Source organism: Notothenia rossii (genome assembly GCF_949606895.1).
Source record: "Notothenia rossii genome assembly, chromosome: 9".
In the NCBI taxonomy this organism is placed as follows: domain Eukaryota; kingdom Metazoa; phylum Chordata; class Actinopteri; order Perciformes; family Nototheniidae; genus Notothenia; species Notothenia rossii.
Window position 1 is genome coordinate 54,156,038 of NC_136907.1, and position 13,283 is coordinate 54,169,320.

Genomic DNA, 13,283 nt, shown 5'->3' on the forward strand with positions numbered 1-13,283 from the left:
TAAACAATGACGGCTGAAACAGTGCAGAACCATAGTGCAGAACACAAGTTATGTATATTCCTAGTGTACTTATGACAGAACATTTTCTCAATGGGACGTACAGTGTGTACACAAACATATAATAATAAGTAAAACTGTACATCCCATTGAGAAATAATGTCATGTTTTTTTATCAAACAGAATTGGCTACCAGAACATATGTATATATTTTTAATGTTTTTGTTGATACATTGAAAACGAAACTCTGTTATCATTCTTGTCAAAGAAAATCGACCTCGTTAACCATACATTTACCATGTTCTTTCGGTTCTTTCTTACGTATTTATTGCTTTGACCATTTAAAGTTTACGCTCTTGTTTTGAAGTAAGTAACTCCATTTCCGGTATTAGCCTAGCTGTCTCTGGCTAACGTGACGCAGCTATAAACGGAGCTAGTTGTTGCTGTGGACTCCTCCTACGAGTTCACATCTCGTTTGCTGGACATTTTCTGGGACACACCTACGGTCTGTGCTAGTCTGCTCTGTTGTCTCCATCCTCTTGGAGCTACATGAACACTTGACTACCATACACTGTATGTCTAATACTGTGTTCTCCTCCTTGCACTCAGTTGGTGTGGTGTGGGTAGTGAGGCAGTACATTATACTGAATGAATCTCTGGTCAGTGCACAGATGAGCTACAAATACACCTTTATTTTTGCATGTATCCTATACACAACACATTTATTTTGATAAACTCTCTGTTAGCTTCCCCACAGAGAGGTCAATGGTCTTGAAATACACACTGAACATGGTAAGTAGTGCTTTGAATAAAGTGTCCTAAAGACCCCAATGAAAATAATTATAATGAAAGCCCCCCAAAATAGGGTGAATATTTGATATTTTGACATCCATGACCCAAAATCTCCCTTCCTGTGATTGCTAAGGTTGATGCACACACAATTATTATTCCTTTAAAAACAAAAATATGTATATAATTCATTACCAAAGCGAACCATTTGAAATAAAATAGCAAAAATGAACTAAAAGGATGCAAATGCTGACCTAAAAAAAAAATGTAATCTTAAATCTGGAAAGTGAACTAGTATGCAAACTTTACGCATCATTCTCTTTGATTGCTGTATTGATTATCTGTCGGCTTGATTTAGGTCAGACCTGACACCTATTGACAAAATAAAGGACAGTCTCTTTTTAAAATCCAACCAGTTGATCGCATTACAACCGTTCTCTGCAAGTAGATGATCAAATGCAGCTACTCTTTGGGTATTAAGGGATAAGGCCTGTCTGAACTGGGCATGATGGAATGGAGCGTCTCTGGTGAGTGCATCTTACATTTTGTGTGGGAGCTGCTTTACTTAACTTAAAATGTGTTGGATTGATCGTAAACATTACACTCCTAATCTGTAAACTCAATTATTTGTCAAAAACAATTCATTATTTACTCACAATATTTGTATTTTATTATTAAATTACTGCTATTGAGACAAGATAATAAAACTAAAATAAATATCAGATTGCATTTGATATTCTGACTGTTTCTCTAGCTGTGCTTATTGAAGGATACATGACAATATTTATTTACAGTTTAAGTATAACAAGGGAAATTAGATGGAACAAATCTTCAATTCAACCAACCATTACATTATTTTAAGCGTTATATATATACAGTATATGGTTTGAGTTATGTTTTCATATTTCGTTTGATGCAATTTTAGGTGAGTAAAACTCACCTGGTTGTAGTCTCAATATAATGCAAATGTACAGGGTATTAAAAATATAATGAACAATTTAATGTTTACTCATGTATTGACATTGGTGTATGGACAGTGAAAAAGTGCAATAGAACAGATGTTGAAATATGTAATTCCAGCATTAGGGGGCAGTAATATCTCAGAAGAAGCATATATTGTGGAAAAAATAAACATTTATTTTTTATTTTTCTGCCACACTTTCTTTTACCAATAATAAAAACAAAAGAAATCTGGAGAATATTATAATATTACTTTTTCTCCTTTTTTTCCAGAGTGATGAGGATGCTGAGCCGAACAGAAAACAGAGGTGGGTCCAAAGTGTAGCAGGTTATTTGAGGCGATATGTTGGTAATTTGATTAGATATGTCATTTTTCACCTCCCTTATATCCTTAGAATACTTGCAAAGCTGTACAATAAAGTAATATTTTATAGTTTTTCTTATAACTTGTAAGATATCACCTCCGTCTTTGGGTCTTTTGACCTCACCTCATAGCATTAAAATAGGATCAGTAACTTAGGAGCTGTGCTCATTGGTGTATGTGTTCTGCTACTCCTGCAGGCGTGTGCAGGCTGCTATCTTCAGTGATGTCCGGAACAGAGTCTCATACGGACAGAGAGGAGGACTACAGGTTCCTCCATAGCATGCTGATGGAGAAGAAGCTCCACCTGCTCTTCAAGGTGGAAACACATTTGTGCTTTAAATTGGCCTTATTATGCTTTCCGGATTTTCCCTTTCCTGTAGTGTACTATACAGGTTTGTGTGCATCTAAGTGGTCTGCAAAGGATAACATCTCAAAGGTCCCTCCAGAGGGTGTTTCTCTCATACACCCTCCCCTCCTGCCTGAAACGCCTCCATTGGACTTTGTTTACTGCATCACAAGCAGTATGAGATAATAAATACCTCTATTTACATCAAAGCTTGTAGAAATGTCACAGTAGAGGCACAAAATACAAATATGTAGCTGAAAATGAGCCTAATAGGGCCCCTTTAATGATTCGTGCTTGAGTTTTTTCCACTTGTTACTTCTTATTTAGTAGGTCAAATAACAAAAGTATTATCCACATGCAGTGGTTGACAGTAACATTTAGATCTACTAAAGTACTGTACTTACAATGTTATGTTATTGTACTTTACCTAAAGTAAGTATATACTGTATATATTACAACAATTGAAGCACTTTTACTGCACTGCCTTTATTTATAAACTTCAATTACTTTCGAGTTCCAGATCCAGATGAATAATACAAAATGTAATCTTATCTGTAATGTCTTACTACAAGTTAAGATACACTTTATTGAACCTAAGCTAACTTGCAGAAATAAATGTAATTAAAAAAACTCCTCATTTACAAGCTTATAATAAATTATATTTTATTTCTATAAATAAATCATTCAAGATGGAAAAGTAGTAGTTATAATAGTAGTTGTAGCAGTATTAAGAAATGCATAAAGTGCCTTTTTTACTGAAGAGAAAACCTTCATTGTGATACCTTCCTGACTTGGCAGATCCACGAGCGTCTGAAGCGTTTTGAGAAGCGGAGCCCCATCCCCATCCAAGAGCACGCAGCGAGTCTGGCTTCAGAAGTAAGTGACTCTCTCCAAACATTTTTGCAGAGGATGACAGTTTGACAGCAGAGGGAACAGGGAAGACATTGTTCAAATCGTTTCCTCCACATCGAGACATATTATCTGTCGCACAGAAGCACGAGTGGATCGACCATCCTTCTTATGTGCATCAAATTATGAAATGTTATCTCAAAACTCTCTGTCACCTCTGATTTCGTCACTTGAAGTGTTGTGTTATGTCTTCAAGCCAGGAGTAAGGTCAGTGAGGACGGTGCAGAACAAAAGGCTGCTAAAACCATTTTGTGTGCAGTCTAATGTTGCAGGTTGGATGAATACAGTTAACTTCAGATTTAAAATGAAGTGACAGAGAGTGCTCCCACTGCGGCACCACCAGTCTCGATTCCCATGAAATAGATGTGAATCATCTTTCAAATAGCAGTCCTTTTTGTTCATGTTACCAACCAATCACTGCTATATTTCCATCTCACACAACTATACCTCCCTTGAACCACTTTGGTAATTTTACATCTTCATTTCCTCATTCCCCCTCTTGTTCCTGGTCAAAGTGTTAAACAAGGACATTCTAGATAACACTTTGTTTTTACTCTCCACCTTTTCTTATATTCATCCCCAAATCAAACAATTATCTCTACTATAGAGGAGTGCAGGAATGAGTCCTAAACCCGTAAATTAGTTCGCATTTTAGCACTTCTGGTTCAAGCCGTTCGAAGCCGAACATGCTTTGGGTTAGATGCCTAAAAAAAGGTCTGTGGTTAACACAAGCTTAAGAGAGTGTCACGTATTGTTCTTCAACATAAAATAGGTGTGTAAATATGCATCATATTAACGGCGGTGGTAATGAGTGACTTAACAAAACAGTTAAATGTCATCATGCAACACAAGTCTGCTTTTAGCTTAGCGGTGGTGACTCACAGCCATGCGAATGTTATGTAGTTGTTAACTTTAAAGCTGCATTCACATCACAAGTGGTACACAGCTCTCCACTGACATTGCCGTTGTCTTCCTATGAAGAGAGCGGTGCTGCCATATTAGAGTAAAGTGCAACTCAGTGTAGCATACTGCTCAAAGCTATCATCTTGCGCTGTGCTTAAAGTTCAAATTATGAAAACTTTGACGCTTTACCACTTACCTTTTGACGCGCAACCAATCAGATAACAGCTTGAGAAAGACGCGCAAGCTAGCAGGCGAAGTCACCACATGAACAAAACTTTACTTGCCGTTTTCACCTAAAGGCCCTGAGCCTAACTTCATGCTGAGCAAAATGTCAATGTTAGCTCTTTATATATAGTCAATGCATTAGCTATTTAACGCCTAAAAAATCATGAAATGGGTGTAAATATGTGGATATTATCCAGCTGAAGAAAATGTATGAATTTTTTTCTCCAGAATCCAATTGAAATGTCCCATTATGTTTTGTCAAGGGCCCCTTAGCGATGCTAAGCTAACCTGCTGACTGTTATTCTCGCCATGTTATTGTCTCTTTACCCCCATATCCTAGCCCTGATACTCCTCTCTTCACTCCCTTAACTTCAGATTCTGTTAGACAGCCACTCTCTGCCTGGCTTAAATGATCAGGACCCACTGGACGGGCCAAACCACGGCTCTGTTTCCCCTCAGAGAGGCTTCTGTTTGCTCACAGTGAAAACTAATGACCTTCATGCATTGTGTCTCTGGAGTGTGCCTGGACATCTTGAAGTATGAGAAGTCATAACAGTAATACACTCGACAGGACGGCCGACTGCCCACAGTCCCTCACCGCCTCTCCAGTCAAAACTGACGGTCAAGGCTGTTCTGTTTTAGCGGTCACCGCAGATGCCGTGTAGCCTTGAACATTTGGGAGCGTTTTTTCCAACAGTGCCTAAAAGACATGAAACCAGAACAAGAACACGGACAAATAATTTACATAAAGAAGAAAAGCAAAAAAGTCCCAGTGACGTGAACGGACCACATTAAATATGTGTCACTACAGTCTGAATCAGATACAAGTTTCAAAAAAACCTTTTTGTCTCTCTTGGCTAGTACTGTAGACTGGAGCAAACCTCACTCAGGCCATGATAGGATTTGAAACCTCTAATTTCGAAATGATATACTGTCTTACTTCCAGTTGGCGGAAGAGCTGATAAACCAAGGCTGGACAGATGAAATCAAAGAACTAGTTGGCCTCTTCTCCCAACCCGACTTTAAGGTGAAGAGTATCTCCTTCTATGATGATGATGTGTTCCTGTAGCTTCTAATGTGTGTCAACCTTAAACTCCCCCAGTCAAGTCTTTTGACCAGTATCGCATCATTTCTACCCAAAGAAAACGTTAAAAATAACTTAACATTTTAGAAAATATGCTTCTTTGCTTTCTTGCCAAGAGGTATCAGAGATGTTTGTTTAACCCTTTAACCTAAGCCTTTGGACAGACATATTGAGCAATCTTCTCAAATGTTGTGACAATTCCAATGGTGACCTCTTCTCAACAGTACTTTGTCTCTTACAGGCTAATAACAGCAATAAAGGGATCATAGCACTGATTCATCAAACCTCGAGAGACTTGGGTGTATCTTGATAACCAGAAGCATCTTCTTTAAATGACCATTCATTTTTTCTCTCTTGAACAACACATGCATTGAACACATGCTCCAAAATTGCATGTCGTGCTGGGATGGCGGATGAATAAGTGGTTCATTGGGTTTATTCCCTTTTTCTATTTTCTTTCTCTTCCTTTCTCTCTCTTTTTGAATGTACAACATTTTGGGAAATAGTGTTATAATTGAAGTAACGTTCCATATTCTGTTTGAGTATCTAGATTTTTTTGCAGAAACCCTGCCAATAATAATATTTCAAACATAAATATTACTACAGATAGGGAATGGTTAGCTTACCTACAGACTTGAAGACAGGTAAAGTGCCTGACAAACCTGTTGCTAGCTAGAGATTTGTATTGCTCTTCTCATCTAACTCTTGACTAGAAAGTATAAAATAGTATTTTCCACGTAAACATGACCCTTAACTGTGCAGTATTCTGTTCCTGAAGCATATCCTTTAAATTAATCCAACTGTAAATTATATTTGTATGTATTTCCCCTAATTATTTTACCAACTGAGAGGTGTTGACAACTATTAACCACACTGTAAATGAAGCTAAATAACTCCCTAGTTGTGTCTATTAGTTTTCACTCATAGAGGCACAGACAACCCCAATGCATGTTTCCTTATGTCAGATCTGCTGACAGTCATATTTCAGACACTCACACACATCCACACACACCCAAATAACAAAATCACACACCCAAAAAACAAAATCACACACCCAAAAAACAAAATCACACACACACACACACACACACACACACACACACACACACACACACACACACACACACACACACACACACACACACACACACACACACACACACACACACACACACACACACACACATTATAGAAATCATTGCTGTTCTTAATGAGAAGCCAAGGCCAGCCGAGAACTAACAGGTTTGTTTAAACAGTCCTAATGACCAGTTTGTTCTTGGCCCCAAAGCTGAAGCTCACACATACTTATGAGAAACTCAGGGTATAATTTTCTGTGAATGGATGTTTGTTTTTTGAAAACCTGTCTCTGAAAGTGGCCAGAAACACATTGCTCACGCGCTGGCAGCTTCTGAGCCAGACAATTGTTGATGGACAACATGGATATTTAGACTAACTGACAGATGTATTGGCTGGTTGTTAAAATCAATTTGATGAGCACATAATTCACCATTCTTCTTATTCTTTATTATCACAATGAATAACCTGTTTTTTGAAATCCTACCTTTAGGCTCACGGGAGAGATAACCATTTATCCAGAGTAGTTTTTTTCGGCAAGCAAACTTTGAGTTTATGCAAGGCCAAAGTTAAAAAAGAATGAACTCAAATTGTCAAAACTGGCATTGATAGACTGTTAAATATCAATTCATTGTCCCTTCAAAGGATTTATTTTCTTAAGACGTGTGTTGTTAGAGCGTAGCCAGTATGACTGTTAGCAGTGTGGGGGGTTGTTTTTAGGTGGCCCAAATGCTGGCAATACAATCCAGACTAAATCAATTTTGGCATGTTGGCACAGACAAAATTGAAGTCTTGCAACCAAGAGTTTGCTGTATTTGGATTACGTTGCTGTAGTTGGTGCAGGCAGGCCAGCCAAACCTATTGGAATTTTTGCACAGCCGCAGTCACCTTTTATTAGTCAACATGGATTGTTTAGTGGTTATCAATTTTTAACCTTACAATTATATTATACCATCTGAAGCCTAACAAGTTAGCCCAAAATTGTTGTTCAAAGCAGAACATGTATACAGTATAAGAAGTGGAAATAGTTACCGTGACGCCATTCATTGGTTTATGGCAGGGGAGTCCAAACTACAGCCAACTGAGGCCTGTGGCGCATTTTTTATTGGCCTGCAGCAAATTCTAAAAGTATAATGGAATATGTCGCACTTGTACTTATACTTGTCTTATAATGAACTTATATAACATACAGTATATGTAAACATTTGTTACACAGTAGTATTCATGTGTTAATAAGCCCAATTTTTCTATAACCTATTTCCATAACAACCTTGAAATATACCCTTCCTTTTCCCCCTTATTATAAGCAATCCGAGGCTTCTATTTTAAGGAATGAGCTGCCAACCCTTTTTGTCACAAAATAAAGGAAACCCTATGGGGAGCTGTGATGTATGCTCTATATATTCAAATAGCAAGCATCATTTAATTTATTTGATTGATTTTGCTAACTTATAACTTAAAGTCTTAACTTATGAGGCAATATACCTCACCTCTAGTGAAATGTTTTTCTGTATGTGGCCCTTATTGAAAAAAGTTTAGACACCCCTGGTTTACTGATTACGGTATGCTTGAGCTTGGCACTTTGGCCATTGCCATTTTGGTTGATGGCCATCACTATCCCATTTCTATGGAACCAAAAGTCATTCGAGAAGGTGAAGCTAAGCACAACTGAACGCCAAGAACAAGACATTTTTTGGAGGCCAAAATGTTACAATTATCTTTCCTGAACTGTAAACACACTGAAAGGGTAAAAGTTCTTAGATAAAACCATGTGGAGCACTAAAGACGAACAACATCATAGTAGTCACCTGTCAATCTCAAATTGGCTTAACCCCAAAGCAAGCGCTGCTATCATCTATTTATTCTGAATGAGACCATTTACAAAATGAACATCATGCTGTATTAAAGAAGACATATAGAAAGATATAGACTGTAATTTTGTCAGGGAATTGTTAAACAATAGAATACATAAAGTTAGAAGCAGGGTTATTTTCTCATAGACTTCTGGACAATAAGATTTTATTTTGAAACAAGTGAAGTCACCCCCTGCTGGCTAGCGAGAATGCACGTTTTCAGAAGGTTGGGTAAACCTGAACTGGTTAAAGTTTTGTGGTTTTCCGTGCTTTTGACTTAGCCAGTGCCATTTATCCATACAAAGTGAGATGCATTACAGGATATTAGACCCATTGTCCCATCTACTCACATTACCTTAAATCCGATGTGACCTACCTGAATGCTGATCCTTCAATGTTTTAATGTTCTGTCCTCAGAGTCTCCTGTGTGTCCATGACGCTGTAGCTCAGAGAACCTTTGAGCCCACTCTGCCACCAATACCTGACACTGTTCTGGAAGACGATGAGGATTCTGTCAAGATTGTCAGTCTGGTCAAAACCAAAGACCCCCTGGTCAGTAAACATGTCTTCATATTTCAGAGGTCAAGTTAATATTTGGCTTGAACAAATAGTATCATTGTATGGGCTTTCTTTATGAGAGGTAATGAGAAGTTTGACACAGTTTGCCTCTTCTGCATGCAATAGTATATACTGTATATATGCTATATTTCAGGCAACATGGTAAGGTTACAAACGTTCATGAACTCACTGTGAAAGGGTTTAAGTAAAAGATGAAAGAGGTGACAGCACTCATACCTCTGGGTGGTAGCGACTTCAATCCTTTATTTTCTTTTTTCACTTGAATACACCTAATTCATTTACCGAGGTAAAAAATCAAATGAGAAGTAGATACATTTTCTCATAGACTTCTATACAACTGGACTACTTTTTGCAACCTATGGTGTTGCAACTTGCTTGCAATTAGAGTAAATGCAAGATTACATTTTGGAGCTGTCTTAAGGCTTGGGCTGTTTTCCCCCCTGTTTCCCAACCTCTATGTACAACTAAGACAATCCTTCTGCGGGCTTTAGCTGCATATTTATAATTTTTGGGTGAGAATGGTGTCAATCTTCTAATCTAAATCTCGGCAAGAAAGCAGATAGCAATACTTTTATGTGGCTTTTCTTTTTCTTTTTCAGTAGAGCTTAAGAGCCTGTCAGCCTGTTTTGGTCTACCTAGCCTTGGCCTGTAATGTTCACAAACTGAACACAAATGTAAGCATTTAAGTTAAGACAACCATGTGACATGGCAACTGCGCTTGGACATATCTAATTTGTCCAGCTGCAATATCTGACACACACAGGCAGGGCAAATAAATAAACATGTCCAGGGGAGAGCTGAAGTTTTTTCTCTGTTGACTGAATTGATGTTGTGTTGTCAAACTGCATGACTGCTAAAGCCCTGCAGCCAAGGTGTAGCAGGAATACAGCCCTTGGAACGACAGGAAACACATGAGTAGATTCCTGCAGCTGCCATGAATTTGCAGTCAATTCTTCCACATCTTTTTCGCCATTTATCTGCTGTGACGCACAACGTAGGTTCTGTATTGTTTGGGTGCATATTGAAGCATGTGTATATGTTTATTCACTGATAAATTATGTCATTCAAATGAATCCTTTAAGGCCGTATTCAAATTGATTGGGATCATTTGTTTTATGTTTCTGCTGTAAAACAAGTAGTTTTTATGATCTTTAATCATAGCAAATTTGTCTTGATACTACCGGAATGATCTGTCGGTACCACTTTCTTCCAAGCCATTGTCAATTATTTCTGGACATTTCCTGGATTAAATAAATTGAGTACAATGTATGCATACTTTCGCCAAGGCCGCAAAATCCTCTAACTTTGTTATTTTATTGATAAAATACATTTCAGCTTTTTTTTGGGATCGAGATCTCCATAAACTCACATAGGGACGGACAACTTGGGCTTACATGTGCCTTATTTTCTCCCTCACTAAAGTGGATCCTGTTGCTCATTAAAATTACACAGAAATGTTTCAAGATTCAAAGGTAAAATTCCTTTAACAAAATAATCCTGAATCCACATCGAAAACATGTGTGTCTTAGCCTGTGGCCTGAGAAGTTTCCTTAGAAAAATGTCTTTGATACGTTCTTGAAGGCAAACAGAACCAAAAACATATCGAGATAAAAAGGCTTATCTTAAGGGTAAATATATGACAATAATTGACTTAATGATGAACATTTCTTGCAGTGTGTATGCTTGTATGTTTGAGCTTTGACAGTGGAATGTTTTTTCCGGACCAATAATAGAGAACATACTTTTGTATTGATCCCAAAACTAGATTGGAAAGGGGATTGACCTTTTTATGACACGGCCTCTTTGATCGATCCAGCATGTTCCAGTTTTCCAGACAACAGGGTTACACCCGAGCGTGAGCTGATTGTACTCAGCTATAAGATGCTCTTTCCATTGTGATTCACTCCACATCAATAACATCTGTTGAAAAAAAAATCTGATTTGGATAACCGTTTTCCAGTGCTCTGTGTGTAACATGAAGGCAGTCAGCTTAATAGTCCCGTCTTGAAACAAATAACCTTCATTCGAATGAAGCGACTCCAAATGAGAAGCTTGTCTGGACTGTAATAAAACCAACATGTTATTTTCACCGTCCATTGCTTGACCTCTTTGCCTGTGCTCTTCTGTTTGTCCATCAATCATCCTTTCATTCGCTAATCCCCATCCTCAAGGGTGCAACAATTAAAATGGATAAATCCACAGGGACGATTGTTGTGGCGAGGATCATGAGAGGAGGTGCAGCTGATAAAAGCGGTAAGCTAAATAACTATTTTTTACTACAGTTTCACCAATATACTCTCACAAGTGGTTGTGGTCAAATAACATGTAGGCCTACGAGAGGAGCATGTGGTAATTTCCATATGTATTTCCAACACTTGGAAGGCCTGATCCATGAAGGAGATGAGCTGAAAGAGGTGAATGGAGTCTCACTGGAACACAGGAAGCCAAAGGAAATCCTTTCTCTTCTGGTTAGTCTCACCTTCGTGCCTTGGTTTTATACATCTCTTTGTTAAGTGTTTCTGTTTCCTTCTCTCTTTTTGCTCTTAACCTTATCTCTCTTCCTTTAAATGTGTGAACTCAAAGGATAATGCTGACACTGTCAACAAAATCGATTAAAAGACAAAAACCAACAGAGCTTCAGTCTTTCTGTCAATGACGTTAAACTGTTTTACCATATCTGTATCCCTCTTAACTCTAGCACAATTTTTTCAAATAAAATGATAGAACCTTAAAGGTGGGGTATGTAATTTTGGAAAACCAGCAAGAGTGCGCTAATATTGGAAACTACGCAGCTGAAAAAAACCTGCCCTTTCCTGACTTCCTTACAGAGCCCCTCCTCCAACACACACGAACGTGCACATGACCAATGAGGGCACGAGATGAGTTTGTATTTATTGTCAAAGCATTTAATATATTCATTGCTATCGGGATGTTAAGAGCATTCCATGGAACATAACAAAAAGTGTTTCTGAAATAAATTACATACCCCACCTTTAAATCACAAGCGTACAAATATATAATGTTTCCTAAAGGATGTCAGTAATTTCCTAAAACAGCACCAAACGTTAGCAAATGTTACTAAAACAGGAGTAAATAGTACATTTTGTTCAGGACTACTTCCTGCTGCGGATGAATCCACGTTTGGCGAACTTACTTATAGTATGTACAATACAATACACTGTATTGTATTATAGAGCACTTTACAGGTTTAAAGTGCTGTATTGAATACAGCTTTATTTATAGAGCACTTTAAACCTCCAGACCAAAGTGCTAGATGTAGGCCTAGATTGTTGTATGGCCATGTTCTTTATTGTGTGTTCCATAGTTCTGCATTTGGCTCAACCTACTTCCAGTCTTTATATTGTGCTAGGCTAAGCTAATTAGCTTCTGGGTTTTAAGCTTTTTAGCGATTTGTATTCGTCTTCTAATCTAACTTGGCCCAAAGCAAATAAGAATCTCTTAAAATGTATAACCACCTCTTCTTCTCGTGCAGGCTCGATCTCAAGGTGAAGTTAGATTCACAATCATTCCTGCCTCCACAAGGGAAGAAATGTCATCAAATAAAAAGGTACAATACATATTCAAACACATATCACCATGCAGTGTGTTTTTTACGTTAGTTTAACATGCAATGTGGCTGCATGAGGAAAGCAGCCCCAGCTGGTTTCAGTAAAAAGAGATTAAATCAGTGGTATCTTGTGTGTTTGGTTATATTTAGTGTTTTTGCCATGGTGCTGTCACTACAGCAGCGCACTGTCAAGAACTCAATTCAGATCAGACAGTCAAGTATAAGACCATAACAAATTTTATTACAATTTCCTGGTTTTTATAATCTAAGCACTTGATTTATGATTTTCCACACATCACATATGTTGAGCCACATCAACTTCATTTATCATTAACGATCAATTTAAACACTGTATGCGGAAAAAATTGCAAATCCTTTTATGTGTTGGAATAGTTCTAGGCCACTACTACCAAATACATGATATCCAACCTGGAACCTGATAGAGCAGGGAGCATTTGCTCTGGATTAAGATAAATTATTTTCTATGATCATGGTAATATTTCAAAAATGACACCAACATATGTTACAAAGCACCAGTCATAGTTGTTGTGCTGATTGCTAGGATACAGAAGTTCATAAGGTTGCAGTAGGAAAAGATAAGAATGAATCGATTACGCGGTAACCTGTTTTGT

General features: G+C 37.8%; 1 protein-coding gene across 1 annotated transcript in view; it reads left to right on the forward strand.

The window, feature by feature from the left end:
- The first annotated feature begins 455 nt into the window (after positions 1-455).
- LOC307020738 (MAGUK p55 subfamily member 7-like) overlaps positions 456-13,283 on the forward strand; it is a 37,962-nt gene continuing 25,134 nt past the window's right edge. Inside the window, exons 1-9 of the mRNA XM_079652263.1 lie at positions 456-789; positions 2,020-2,054; positions 2,308-2,426; positions 3,255-3,332; positions 5,440-5,520; positions 8,922-9,056; positions 11,255-11,336; positions 11,466-11,551; positions 12,577-12,651. Coding sequence (XP_079508389.1) covers positions 2,024-2,054; positions 2,308-2,426; positions 3,255-3,332; positions 5,440-5,520; positions 8,922-9,056; positions 11,255-11,336; positions 11,466-11,551; positions 12,577-12,651 — 687 coding nt within the window. The 5' untranslated portion in view covers positions 456-789; positions 2,020-2,023. The remainder of the gene's footprint in view (positions 790-2,019; positions 2,055-2,307; positions 2,427-3,254; positions 3,333-5,439; positions 5,521-8,921; positions 9,057-11,254; positions 11,337-11,465; positions 11,552-12,576; positions 12,652-13,283) is intronic.